This window comes from Mobula birostris, chromosome 10 (genome assembly GCF_030028105.1).
Source record: "Mobula birostris isolate sMobBir1 chromosome 10, sMobBir1.hap1, whole genome shotgun sequence".
Classification (NCBI taxonomy): domain Eukaryota; kingdom Metazoa; phylum Chordata; class Chondrichthyes; order Myliobatiformes; family Myliobatidae; genus Mobula; species Mobula birostris.
The window spans coordinates 100797943-100813405 of NC_092379.1; the positions used below are offsets into that span (position 1 = coordinate 100797943).

Genomic DNA, 15463 nt, shown 5'->3' on the forward strand with positions numbered 1-15463 from the left:
TTGTAGCAAATTAACCACAGCCCCCAGCAAGTTCCAACCCACCGTATGACTGTGGTCAGTGATTTTATTACTCTGGTTTGATCTCTCTCCCAGAAGTTGTGAAGGTCTATTTACTGGGCTGCAGTCTGTAGCAAGAAATTGCAGTTAGTATCTGGGATCTCTTTCACAGTACGTGTATGGATGAGAATGAGAATCAGATTTATTATCATGGACAACTGACATGAAATTTGTTGTTTTTGTAGCAGCAGTGTGGTGCAAAGACATAAAAATCCAGATATTACAAAAATAAATATATGTATAAAGCAATTAAAAAGGAATAACATGGATTCACAGGCCATTCAACGATCTGATGGTGGAGGGTGAGAAACTGTTCCAAATCACTGAGTGTAGCTCTTCAGGCTCCAATACCCACTCCCCAATGGTAGTAATGAGAAGAGGGCATGTCCCGGATGGCAAAGAACCTTAATGCTTTGTTCAAGCATCACCTCAGTAGTGGAGAGGGTTGTGTCTGTGATGGAGCTGGCACAGTCTATAACCTTCTGCAGCCTCTTAAGATCATGTGCATTAGAGGGTCAAAAACAGTCTATGATGCAACTAGAATTCTCTTCACTGTACATCGATAAAAATTTGTAAGAAGCTTTGGGGGCATAAAAAAATCTTCTTAAAATCCTAATGAAGTAGACCCATTGGCCTGCCTTCTTCATGACTGCATCAATATGCTGGGCTCTGCATAGATCACAAGATAGGGGACTGTCTTTTCTCCCTTTCTCTTCACCGTTTATACCTCGGACTTCAACTACTGCACAGAGTCTTGTCATCTTCAAAAGTTTTCAGATGACTCTGCCATAGTTGGATGCATCAGCAAGGGAGATGAGGTTGAGTACAGGGCTACGGTAGGAAACTTTGTCACATGGTGTGAGCAGAATTATCTGCAGCTTAATGTGAAAAAGACAAAGGAGCTGGTGGAAGACCTGAGGAGAGCTAAGGCATTGGTGACCCCTGTTTCCATCCAGGGGGTCAGTGTGGACTTGGTGGAGGATTACAAATACCCGGGGATACAAATTGACAATAAACTGGACTGGTCTAAGAACACTGAGGCTGCCTACAAGAAGGGTCAGAGCCGTCTCTATTTCCTGAGGAGACTGAGGTCCTTTAACATCTGCCGGACGATGCTGAGGATGTTCTACGAGTCTGTGGTGGCCAGTGAGATCATATTTGCTGTTGTGTGCTGGGGCAACAGAATCAACAAACTCATTCGTAAGGCCAGTGATGTTGTGGGGATGGAACTGGACTCTCTGACGGTGGTGTCTGAAAAGAGGATGCTGTCCAAGTTGCAGGCCATCTTGGACAATGTCTCCCATCCACTACATAATGGACTGGTTGGGCACAGGAGTACATTCAGCCAGAGACTCATTCCACTGAGATGCAACACTGAGCATCATAGGAAGTCATTCCTGCCTGTGGCCATCAAACTTTACAACACCTCCCTTGGAGGGTCAGACACCCTGAGCCAATAGGCTGGTCCTGGACTTATTTCATAATTTACTTGCATAATTTACATATTACTATCTAACTATTTATGGTCCTATTACTATTTATTATTTATGGTGCAACTGTAATGAAAACCAATTTCCCCCTGGATCAATAAAGTATGACTATGACTACTATGACTATGACTATCCGAGATATTAGTGCCTAGGAACATGAAGCTGTTCACCCTTTCCACTGTTCATACCTTCATGAGGACTGGTATGTGTTTTCCCAACTTCCTCATCCTGAAGTCTACAATCAATTGCTTGGCCTTGCTGACTTTGAGAGTGAGGTTGTGACATCACTCATCCAGGTAGTCTCATCAATCTCCTGTAAGCATCCTCATCACCATCTGAGATTCTACCAACAACAGTAGATTCAGCAGTGAATTTATAGATGGCATTTGAGCTTAGCCACAGTCAGGAATGTAGAGAGAGGAGTGTGTTAAGCATGCTTCATAGCGGTGTACATGTGTTGATTACAGACATCCCGCCTCTCCCGGAAGTTCCGGGAGTCCCCGGCATATTAGTAGAGGCTCCCTGATGCCCACAAATTATATACAATGTCCCAGAAATCAATTTTTTTGACAGCAAGTGAGCAAGAGAGAGCGAGAGCAAGAGAGAGCATGAGAGACAGCAAGCGCGAGAGCGACCACGAGAGAGAGAGAGAGAGATTGTGTGTGCGCCATGGCAGAGTGTTCCAAAAAAAGAAAATATAAAACGTACGTCACCCCAGACTACACTGAAGTGTACCCCTGCCTAATAGGGGCCAAAAATAATGACAGTGTTGCTCGCTGCACTGTTTGCAACAGTGACTTTTCTATTGCCCATGGTGGGTTAAGACTGTAAAAGACATGTTGAGGTGAGTTTAACAGGTGTCATTCATTCATTAGCATAGCTAACGTTATTTAAACTAGCTGGTTAGCTGCTAAGGAGTTATTCTATTGCAGACATACCACCTCTCCCGGAAGTTCCGGGAGTCTCCCACAAATTGATGGTGCTACCTCCATGAAATGAGTTTTTGCAGGGTGGGATGTCTGTGATTATTATCGAGGTGAAGATGTTATCATCGATCTACACTGACTATAGTATCCCAATAAGGAAGCAAAGGATCCATTTGCATAGCGAGGTATGGAGACCCAGGATTTGAAGCTTCATTATTAATATTGAGGATATGATGATGATGAATGCAAGCTGTTATCAATAAAAACAGCCTGTGGCTGTCTAGGTGGTTATCCAAAGCAGAGTGGAGAGCCCGTTTAACTGCATCCATTGTAGACCTGCTGTGGTGATAGGTGATTTGCAGCGGGACTAGATCTTTGCTCAGAGAGCCAAAGCACTTCATTGCATTAAGTGTGAGTATTTCTAGGCAATAGTCATCAAGTCTGTTCACACTGCTCTTCTTGGGTTCCAGAATGATTGCTACCCTTTTGAAGCAGGTGGGAACATCTGAACCCAGAAGTGAGAGGTTGTAGATGCTCCAGCCAGTTGTTCAACACAGGTCTTTAATACCTTGCCAGGTCAAGGCTTGACGCCTTGCATGGGTTCACCCTCTTGAAAGACATTCGGACATCAGCCACCAGAACAAAGTTCACAGGGTCGCTGGATGTTATGGGAATTTGCACAGGTGTAGTAGTATTCTCCATTTCAAAAATGTGCATAAAAGTTGTTGAGCTCATCAGGGAGTGAAGTATCACGGTCATTTATATTGTTAGGCTTTGTCTTATGGAAATCAGTGACGATACAAACTCTGTCACAGATGCCGTGTATCCAATTCTGTCTCTAGCTTCACTCAGTATTACCTTTTCACCCTCACAATGCTTTCTGTAGGTTGCACCTGGACTTCTTGTAGGATTCTGAATTAACAACCATGAACACCACAGATCTAACTCTCAGCAGACTGTAAATCTACTGCTTCATCCCAAGCTTCTTGCTTGGAAAGACTTAGTGCATTCTCGAAGGTGCACACTCATTCACATAGGTCTCGATGGAAGCAGTGAAGACCATGGCATTTGCATCCAGATCTGAAGATCAATGCATGAATATGGTCTAGTTCACTCATTCGAAGCAGTCCTGTAAATGGTCCTCTGCATCCCTTGACCATCCCTTCGCCATCGTTACTGGTGCTGCAGTCCACAGTCTCTACCCAGATGTTGGGAATAAATGTACAGCCAGATAATCAGGCCTAGCAAAGTGTGGGAGTGGGCTGTCCTATTGGTATCTACTGTCACCAGTTTCCCTTCTTTGGAATAGGGTATGTTCCTTGGTGCAAAGAATGCAAGGGTAATTCACTGAGCCATATAAAATTCTTAAAGAATTGACAGAGCAGATGCTGGTAGAATTATTTCCAGCTGCAAATTCCTGAACTAGAACACATAACCTCACAGATGATTCTGCCGTCCAGGAGTGACACCAAAGAACAAACTTCTTTGGTCTTTAAATGTTCAGAAATTGTTTATGTAAGTGAGACAGTGATTGATATTTAGACACACAGGGAATTGTAGGAGTACAAAAATAGCAAAAGTAGAATGACAATATTGTTACATCCCAGATGTATGTCTATCTCTAGAAGCCCTGTTCCCTTGCTCATTCCTCATAGCCCTGAAAGTTACTCTGTCCCTATCCAGTTTCCTTTTGGGACATAAATTGTTTCTGATTCCACCATTTTTCCTGTGAAGGAATTCCAGTTCTTATTTCTCTCAAATGAAAGAATGTTTTCCGAACAAACTCCTGTTTCTTTTGCCCAGTTTTTAAAAATCTTTATCCCTTGGCTTTTGAACTATCTGCTAACTTTTCTGCTCTCTACTCTACGTGATCTGGAGCTGACAGACCTGTTGTGAGCTGAGCAGGTGCTGACTATATGTGCCAGCTTGGGGGCCAATAGCCAGAAAACAATAACTCCTCAGGTTTGGGTCAGGTTCACTTTAGTTGTGGTTAGCTAGCTTCAGGTGAATTTAATTTTATATTCAGGAGACCTCCTGTCTAAAACAATCAGCCTTTCACATCATGTTATTGAACAGTAAAGCAGCCTTGAAAGACCATTTAGACTTCACCCGTTCATTTATTTTATGCTCTTCCAATGTTCCAACTGAGAAAATAACCACTTCCAATCTGTAATGTAAGTTATGCAGTTGATGTATATCATTTTAAAAGTTTATTAAAGATGAGAGCAACTCCAGGTACAAGTATTATCACAGCATGACCAATGCATATTTCTCCTCTACTTATTGTACAATTAAATAAAAATTGTCACGAGTTCACTTTAATAATTTTTCACAGACTCCTAATAATCTTTAATTCTTTGTCATCTCTCAGCACCTCTACTCAGAATCAAATGCTACCAAAGCTTAAACTGTACTTCCACCTCCGAAGAGACCATAAGATATAGGAACAGAAGCTGGCTCATTGGGTCTGCTCCATCATTTCATCATGGCTGATCCATTCCCCTCTCAGCCCCAGTCTCCTGCCTTTTCCCCATATCGCTTCATGCCCTGACTAATCAAGAATCTGCCTTAAGTATACCTCATGACATGGTCTCCACAGCTGCAGGTGGCAATGAATTCCACAGATTCACCACTCTCTGGCTCAATAAATTCCTCCTCATCTCCATTTTCAATGGATGTCCCTCTATTCTAAGGCTATGTTCTCTGGTCTTAAACTCCCCCACCATAGGAAGCACCCTCTCCATATCCACTCTATTGAGGCCTTTCAACATTTGACAAGTTTCACTGAGATCCCCCCCTCATTCTTCTGAATTCCAGTGAGTACAGGCCCAGAACCATAAAATGCTCCTCATATGATAAGCATTCCAATCCCAGAATCATTTGAACCCTCTCCAATGTCAGCACATCCTTCCTTAGATAATGGGCCCAGATCTGCTCACAATGCTCCAAGTGAGGTCTCACTTGTGCTTTATAAATCCTTAGCATTACACCCTTGCTTTTATATTCTAGACCCTGCAGTCGTTCTCTCATATTTTGGATGGAATGCAAGAATACCAGATATTCTGCCACTAGTACTTAATATCCAATGCTGTCATGCTCTCCCTCTCATCTCCCTCTCAATTTGAAATTAATACTACAATTATAAATGCTTCACTAAACTTTTCCTTGTCCTCCTTTTGGCCTAGAACTGCATCAGCAAAGGAACAGTTTTCGAAATCAGACAATCGAACATATAAGAGATGCCGAAGCACAAGAATGAAATGGAAGTGACAATCTGAGTTGGAAAAACCCCAGAGAAAGAACAAAATCTGTGTAATACTGACAGGGACAAGTAAGTTAAGAATTAAACCCTTTGGAATGTCCTCTGATTGGGAAAACAGTATGTAAACACACCTTTTGTCCTTCTGTTTTCCAGTTAACCCTGAAATATATTAAAACAAATCTTAGGTTTGCTCTGATGTGTCATTCAGCCCGAAAAGAGGTTTTCAGAAAAGAATGCAGCAGAGTGAGCAGAAATGTATTTCCTTGTTCATTTCCTTCTCCCAATCACAATGACATAGAAAGCTGCAGGAGTATGCAGGATGTTTCAGCAGATGAAGCTGGCTAAAGCCGTACAGATCAGCACTTAAATCTCACTTTTGAGGAAATGCAATTATTGGTACCATTTTGGGGTAGCTGCTCACATCAGCAGCACAATTGTGGGCCAGCTAATGCCAGAAACTATACTGAAGGCCACTTGCACCTAAATGACAATCACTGGTTGATAGTCAGAGAAATCCTTAAAACTATGCTCACTCACAGTGCCTGAACTGGTCATTTTAGGTCTGATGCTGAGTGCCTTAGTACATGAAAGCATTAGGTCATGATAGAGAGCAACAGGCAGGGTGGGAAATACCATTATTGTTTATAAACAGAAGAGAGCACATGGCAAGGGAGGTGGAACTATGTCTGAGGATCCTGTCTTCACCATTGGCTTCAACTCTAATCAACGACAGCCAACACAATAAGAGATGGAACCACTTCCCCAGTAGGCTTAGAACATGCTCCCAGCTCCAGTTAGGTCCCACTGATTCCAATTGCTTTCAAGAAAGGGGAATGGTTTCCAGGGAGTGATGTGCAATGAGTCAATGTGTGATGCAGGGAATACAGGTGAATAGACGACAATGCACAGAAGTTTGAAGGCTGTGAGAATGGTGCTCATAATCATAACGGTGTGAATCTAGTGACCCTGAACTTGCTGAATGAGTTCTGTTACAGGTGCTGTTGGTGTAATGGATTAAGCAATGCAGTGACTCAGTTAGCGGGACATGGTGCATACAGATGCATCCTGGATTCTGGCCACTTGTATGAGGTCACTGAACTTCTTGTGACACTGCGGTCCAGCCCTCTGGACATGACTCTTAGTGTTGACTTCCCACAGGCTGACATTGAAATCATTGAAATAAGCAAGCAGTATGAAGTTGGCATAATACTTGTAATGAGTTTGGGTTAATTGTGAATCACAAAACTCATGGTCATTCCTTGGGGCTATAGAATTTAACTTCATTATGCTCAACACCCAGTGGTTTTCTAAACGTGAGTTTTTGCTGCTTTTAGATTGTGAATTAATTAGCAAAAGATCTAAAACAATGTATCATAAATATTTTACTGCATTTGCATTTAGACCTAATATTCTGAGCTCAGGGTGTGAAATGTACATGCTATAATGTTTTGAGAGAAGATCATGGTCTCCACTTTAAGTATTGTTCTCCCCTCTCCCTGTTAATGTCAAAAATATAGACATAAAAAGTATCAGATTTTTAAAGATAATCACATTTTTCAATGAACGGTATATTCCAGGTGCTACCTGCAATCAGAATGAACTGAATAGGCTATAGAGATGATGCAGTGATTTCATCAATCCAAGTGATGTTGACCTATTATTTACTAGTTAGTTAACTTAACTTTTAATAACTTTTTTGTTCAATCATATAAGATCAAGTAACCATGTTAAGAAGGGTGTAAAGCACTACCACCTGAAATTCTGTTTTAGAGTATGTTTATAATGGTAACAATGCTAAATGCTTATAATCAAAAATTTAAAGAGAAATTTGTATAGAAGAAAAGGTTGATGTTGGAAATCCACATGAAGTAGAAAATACCAAAACTCTGACACAAGCCAGGTTTCATGCAGAAAGTTAAAAAAGGAGTAATATTTCCATCTTCAATCCCTCATCAAAATTGCAGAAAAGCAAGCCCTGTCAATGTGAATTATGAAATATTCACAAGTCAGAATCTTAGAGTCCCAATAGGGATAGCTCAAAGAATTGAACAATAGTTTTTGAAAATCCAGAACAAGAATAAATTTGAGGATGACTTGCGAAGTTCACTTCACTAAGCTGCCACAGGACAACAAATGATTATGAACTAAAGTAGTGAAAGATATACAACTAATCAAGGCATTGAAGTCCAATCTGACAAGTGCTTGTGAATGAACCAGAAAGAGGTAACAGCAACGAAATTGGAATTGAAGATCAAAACGTAAATAAAATTGTTAATGCAAACACAGGCACCTCACCATTCCAAAACTGAAAGGTCAAAACTACATGTTATGTGCAATCAAGTTTTCAGTAACATTCCTCCACCCAGATGTATTCCCAACACCTCCCACTTCTGAGAAAACAGGCTGCTGGAAAGTCAATAATCAACAAGCTGAACGGCAGAATGTCCAGGGAAAGAAACAGTGGAAGAGACCAGTAACAATTGCCGAAGTGGGGTTGGGGAATAAAAGTGTAAGTACAAAGCCACAAATTCAGACAGAAAGTGCAGACAGAAAGGAAGGGCTTGGCAATGTGCCCTGAGTCTCCCAATGTCGAGGAGATGAAAAAAATGTTCAGCATACATAACACATGAAAACTGCTGAATCACAGAAGCTAGGGAAATGGTGTGGGAAGATATGAACAGATGTTGCATGTTTCATGGGAAAATGATCATGGAGTCAAAGTGTCCAGAGCTCTAGGCTCCCTGAGAGTTTCTATTTGTTTTCCTTCTGTCCAAATTACACGTACATAGTCCACCCTTGCAACAGTACTTGAATATTCTTTCCACAGATGCTATTATGCAGCTCATCTCTTTTTGAGTTTCTCTGATGATTCAAGGAATATCTTAAGTGGATCTGCCCAAGAAGCAAATACTATAAAGTGGTATTATCATAACTTTTTAAATGTAATAATAAATGAAAATGAAAGCTTTGTGTTAGTTATAGAAGATATGTTGAAACAATAGAGAATAAACTGTAGATACTACCTGTACAACAAAATATACAGTAAATATAAAGAAACATAATAGTTGTGGTCCTTTTACCTATAATAGTGATCTGATAGTGTTTAAAATTATAAAGGGAAGAGTAAAGATAAAGAGAAGTCTTCCAGTGATGAACAGTCCAAAACAAGGAAACATTGATCGTGATAAAATAGCAGAATTTAAGAAGGAGAATAAAAGCAACAAGCACACTGAGGTCACGAACAAGAGAAAATCTGCAGATGCTGGAAGTACAAGCAACACACAAAAAATGCTGGAGAAACTCAGCAAGCCAGGCAGCATCTAGGGCAAAGAGTACAGTCAACATTTCGGGCAGAAACCCTTCGGCAGGATCTGCCAAAGGGTCTCGGCCCATAATGTCGACTGTACTCTTTTCCATAGATGCTGCCTGGCCTGCTGAGTTCCTCCAGCATTTTGTGTGTGAAGCACAGTCAGGTTATGAATGAATTACTGGAGTTTATGACAGAAGGAAGGGGCAATCCAACATTCAATAAAAATTTAGATCAGTAATTGAAAGAAGGATGATGAGGTGATATAACGGGACAAACACAATGGACTGGATTAACACTGCAGCTCAGTGGCTGACAAGCACCATCTTAGACTGGTCAAGTGATGTGGCCTGTTTCTATCTTGTACTTTCTACATATTTTGGTGTTTCAGATTTAAACTATCTGACATCTGCTTTTGTTCTCATTAATATTTACAGTGCTGATGTTTCAAATATTTACAGAATTGATGCTTCAAAGTTGAAGGTTCAGACTTTTGGGGAGGGAAGCTATGTAGACACCTGTTCATGCTGCAATAAAGGATGCAATTACTGGTGAGGTCTGGCAAAAATAACATGAGATGAAACCCATTTGAAGGGGAATTCAAATATATTAATAATGGATACACCAATGGAACATATAGAGAGCATCATGTTTATACACTGGTCCTTTGAACTTTGAACTCAAGGGTGATAGTTTTATTTCTATTGTTCATTTCAATCAACTGATTTCTGCTGGCTCAGTTGTCTTTGGATGATTCACATCCAGCAATTTTAGGGAGAAGGATTCCAATGCAGCAGAAATACCAATATTAAGTTCACCAATAATATCCTCCCATTATATAGCTTTTTAATTAAGTTTCACAAATATCTTACAGGATCATAACTAGACAAAACTTGAAATAAAGTAAAATCTTGGATAGATTGGAAGTTTAGAGGAGTATCTGGAAAGAGGAAAGGAAAAGACACAAGGGAAGAAATTCAGAAGCCCAGAATCTAAACAAATGAAGGCACCGTGTCCAATGATAGACAACAGAAGTAGAAGATGACAAGATGAGACTTTTAGATTTGAAACATTGACAGATTGGGAGCTAGTATAAGGTATTGAGGTGTAGAACCTGGGCAGACTCAAAACATGGACAGAGGACCTTGCATGATTTTGAGTAAACACAGTGTGGAAGGTAAACTAGAACAACTGAATCTGGTGCAGAGTCAAATACACCAAACTTCTATTGATCCACAGTGGAGAGTATCCTGACTGGCATGATATGGAAAGACCAATGTCCAAGAATGGAAAAAAAGCCTATAAAATGTGGTGGATAAGGCCCTCTTTATTACAGGAAAAGCCCTCCCCTCCATTAAGCACACCTACAAAGAGTGCTGCCACAATAAGGTAGCATCCATCATCAAGTACCCCACCATCTGGGCCAAGCTCTCTTCTCACTGCTACCATCAGGAAAGAGGTACAGGAGTGGCAGGTCCCACCTCACCAGGTTCAGGAACAGTTATTACCCCTCAACCATCAGGCTCTTGAACCAGATTGGATAACTTCATCAACTTAATTTGCTCTATCACTGAAATGTTCCCACAACCTATGGACTCATGTTCAAGGACTCTTCATTTCAAGTTCTTAATATTTATTGCTTATTTGCTTATTTGTTATTATTATTACTATTTCTTTTTTCTTTTCTACTTGCACAGTTTGGTGTCTTTTGCACATTGGCTGTTTGCCTAGCTGGTGCAGTATTTCATTGATTTTATTATGGTTACTGGATTCATTGAGTATGCCACAAGAAAATGAATCTCCTGGTTGTAGATGGTGACATAAATATACTTTGATAATAAACCTACTTTGTACTTTGCACTTTGAACAACACTGAACTAAACATTGAACACAACCTATGGACTCACTTTCAAGGACTTTGTAACTCAAGTTCTCAGTATTATGATTATTGTTATTTGTGCCTGTTTGGATTTGAACTATTTGTCTTCTATTACACATTGGTGGCTTGTCAGTCTTTGTGTGAGTGTGTTTTTTTTTTGTTTTACTGTGAATAAAAAGGAAAGGTACGTCGCATCCAGAGTTTCTCCGGTTAGCGGACGATTTCCCTCCACGCCTCTCTGACGTAGTGGGGAACCACGTATGAGGCAAGTTACAGCCATGGTTTGCCATTGTCTTCTGCTGGGTGAGTTTCCAAAGAGATTGCCAGCTCATAACCCAGCACGGATGGAAAGCGTGCAGGGGAGCCGGCTGGATTCGAACTCGGGATCTTTCGTCCCGAAGTCTGGCACTGATGCCATTACGCCACCAGACCTGCACAAAAATGAAGCTTAGGGTAGTATTCGGTGCCATATACATTCTTTGATAATAAGTTTACTTTGAACTTTACTTTGAGTTAAGTATTAAGGCAGTGGAAGAAAGTAGTCTTGATCTGTTATGGAGTTGGTTATGCAGCTAAACAGAAAACATGCAAATCACAGATCCTGAACTTTGTGATGCTTGTGACAAAGGCACAGTCTCAATTATAAAATTCTTGTGAGTTGAGGTAGACAAGGTACCTATTCCATAGTACTCTACTATACCTTCTATAGAGGGGGGACTGTCATGCAACTGTCAACTGATTAGGGGTATAGTATAGCTCTTCCACCTCTCTGCCCACCTAGTATCCTATAATCCCATTTGGGAAGTAGGAACAAACCAAAATACTTGGAGAAACAAGCAAGCTCCGAGCAGAGTGCTCTGGAGTTAAATCCAGGTCCCTGAATTCACAGCTGTACCAGTGTGCCATTGTACCATGTAATAATGTCAGTCAACACATCAATGACTTGAATAAAAAACAATTTTGCTCTTCATTTGTCTCTCCACCTTAGTGGATGTTGCTGCCTTGGATTTAGTTCCTACAAGTGAAAGTGGACTTTGATTATCTGCCAGCTCTTTTACCAGAGGCAGGGAATCATCACAGAAGCTTGAACACCGTCAGCAACAGACATCGGCACGTCGTCAAGCACAGGAATCCTAGTTGCTCTGTTTTCCCTCATCCGTAGTCTGGGGGAACTAGAGTAACCTGTCTCTCCCTGGCCTGTCACTATGTTGCTGAGATGGAGAAAAGTAAATCTGTATGCTTCCTGGGCAAAGTAAATCAGTTAGATATTAGCATTGGAATACCAGATTTTCAAATTAAGTTGTTTCCAAACCTCCTTGCACTATTCCGGACAAATTTCCACCAAGCTGATAGTTCAGCCGGGAGACAGTCCTGAAACCGTAAAGATTCCCAAAAGTAGCCTAATAATACAAATTCATTCACAAAGTAATAGAACTCAAATAATGCATCATATCTAAGCATGTAATCATGATTCCTTTACTGTTTTCCTGCAAGAATTGCCACAATTCTGTGCTTATTAAACATTACAGAATTAAGGAAATGTATTTAATCAATCAGTGAGGTATCACAAATCATACCAAAACACTCCAGTTCCCAGGCAAAATACCACAGTAAATACGCGAACACATGGATTTTCCATCTCAATAATGAAGAAAGTTTGGCAAATGATTTCTCGTGAAAACATCGCCCCACCCTTCCATTTAATGAAGGAACTGGACAGATGTTGTTGCCTGGTACTCACAGGGTGTCGCAGGTCGCAGAGACAGGGCTGACACGTATCTGTGCAGACCGATGATTCGGACCTCCAGCAGCAACGCCCGGTGGCACACAGATCCGATCTCCAGCTCAATCTCTTCCAGCACGCTCACGGCTTCCTTCGCCAGAGCCGAGAGCTGCCTTAGGACACTTCCCAAAGTAAAGCTGGAGACATCGAGCAGATTCTCCAAGGTTGACAGCGTTCTTCCCTGGCTGTGCAGACGGCAAACTTGCACAGGACGCACGACTCTCTTACAAAATGGCATTATTATGTATAAAAATAAACTCCTATCTAGAAAAAAAGGTAAATAATACGACTTGGACAATGTAATCAAACAGCTGTCAGGGTAGAAGAAGCTTAAGCCCCAAATGGGATCTCTCTTTGCTTTCTGACAGATCTTACAGAGGCCTCCAGAGAGCGCTGTTCCCCTCGAAGGGGAGGGCTCTCCACATTAGTAACGGTGGGGGTGGTCCAAATCTGTGAGGAATTCAAATCCAAGACGTTCTCTTTCCAGCGAAATACCAGCAACGACTCTGTTTTTCGAATTGTCTGTAATTTGTAGCGGTTTGTGTTGTATTATATAAATAAGAAGATGATTTTTAAATATTTCCTTTCAACGAGAGTCTAGAGTTGGATTCATAATCCCTATACAGTATCACGTCTCTTTCCCTCGTCAGCGCAACAGGAAGTCTGAGACAGTTTGTACAAAACAACGTAACGGGGTACTCGTGATAGCTTCATCCTTTCCACAGCTGCATATATGTCAAGCTATTTACAGAATAGTCTTTCTGCAGAGTCCAGGCTTATTCATTTTTAAATGGAAGTAATTGTTTCCCTTTCTTAAAATCAAAATTGAACAAAACTTTTTTTCACTTCTGTTGATCCGTCACCTGCATTCCTTCTCCCTCGAGCCGTCAGCCCACTCAATGCTGTTGCCTGCCGCCTCCTTCTATCATTGGTTAGTAAAACAAGCAGTAAAACACGAATTAAAATGTTTCAATAATTGATAGAAATTATTTAGGTTCAGACAACATTCTGTCAAAAAAAACACTTTTTGCAAACACAATTTGGTAACTGTGCCAAACGTAACCATTGCCGTTTTTTAAAAAGAATTTCCATTCCTGGTCACCTGCCCAAGTTTCTTAATCATGTATATGAGATTGTACTGTAAATAACATAGTTGGCAACAAAAAATTGCAAAAGAGCATGGACAGATTAAGGAAGTGGATAAACCAGTGGCAAATGCAGCTCATGAGATCATCCAAATCAGACCTCAATGGATAAGCTTAGCAGGATTCATTTAATTAATTATTGTGACAGATAAAATAGAGGCTTAGCTTTCATCCTTTATTTTAATTTTTATTGATTTGAATTTTGCACAAAATTGGAGTAAAAGTCTATCATTGACAATTTTAAATCAATAAACCTGCTTTGATTCACTGTTCATTAGGCCGTATTTTTACATTTTTAAGTAAAATAATCAGAGAAAATAAAAGGAATCTGCAATAGAGTGGAGAATGATAATCAGCATCAGGTTTAATATCACTGGCATATGTGGTGAAATTTATTAGCTCTGCAGAAGCAGTACAATGCAGTACATAATAATAGAAAAACGTGAATTACAGTAAACAGCACATAGAATAGTACAGTACAGAACAGGCCCTTTGGCCCACATTGTTGTGCTGACCCTCAAACCCTGCGTCCCATATAACCCCCCACTTTAAATTCCTCCATATACCAGTCTAGTAGTCTCTTAAACTTCACTAGTGTATCTGCCTCCACCACTGATTCAGGCAGTGCATTCAACATACCAACCACTCTCTGAGTAAAAAACCCTCCTCTAATATCCCCCTTGAAATTCCCACCCCTTACCTTAAAGCCATGTCCTCTTGTATTGAGCAGTGGTGCCCTGGGGAAGAGGCACTGGCTATCCACTCTATCTATTCCCCTTAATATCTTGTACACCTCTATCATGTCTCCTTTCATTCTCCTTCTCTCCAAGTGTATATATTAAGTAATTCAATTAAGTAGTACAAAAATAAAAATAAAAATGTAGTGAGATAGTGTTCATGAGCTCAATGTCTATTTCGAAATTGGATGCAGAGGGGAAGAAGCTGTTCCTGAATTGTTGAGTGTGTGCCTTCAGGCTTCTGTACCTCCTTCCTGATGGTAGCAATGAGAACAAGGCACGACCTGAGCGATGGAGGTCCTTATTGATGGACGCCGCCTTCTTGAGGCATCGCTGCTTGAAGATGTCTTGGATACTACAGAGGCAAGTATCCATGATGGAGCTGACTATTTCGGCCCTGTGCAGTAGACCCCTCATGCCAGGTGGTGATGCAGCCAGTTAGAATGCTCTCCATGGTCCATCTGTAGAAATTTGTGAGTGACCAACGAAGAGTGACAGAAATACGGTAACAGTGATAATGATAAAAGCTTGTTAATGACGTCTAATCAGCTCAGAAGTGATGCAGATAGATGGTACTGAATAAGGACAAAATAGAGAGGAGAAAACGTTTCTAAGTTGTGAGATACGTTTGCTGGATACCTGACATAAAATACAATGTTGGAAAGACCCAAAAGGCAAGTCAGCATCTGTGGAGGGAGATAAACTGTGTTAATGTTACATGCTGAAAAACTTTCATCAGAAATAACATAATATGAAAAAAAGTTTGCCTGAAATTATTAAATCCAATATTAAGTACTGAAGGCTGTAATATGGCCAGTCAGAGGAGTTGCTGTTCCTTGAGTTTACCTTGATCTTTGATGGAACAGATAGTTGTGGT

The 15463-nt window shown here is 40.7% G+C and overlaps 1 protein-coding gene across 3 annotated transcripts in view; it reads right to left on the minus strand.

Moving 5' to 3' along the window:
- nhsl2 (NHS-like 2) overlaps positions 1 to 13587 on the minus strand; it is a 405566-nt gene extending 391979 nt beyond the window's left edge. Inside the window, exon 1 of one of the 3 annotated variants that reach the window (XM_072270705.1) lies at positions 12663 to 13584. In XM_072270705.1, the coding sequence (XP_072126806.1) occupies positions 12663 to 12942 (280 nt within the window). In that variant the 5' untranslated portion in view covers positions 12943 to 13584. Of the gene's footprint in view, positions 1 to 12662 lie in introns of all 3 variants that reach the window. The other 2 variants (XM_072270706.1, XM_072270709.1) reach the window with 2 other exon arrangements.
- Between the last annotated feature and the right edge of the window lie 1876 nt (positions 13588 to 15463).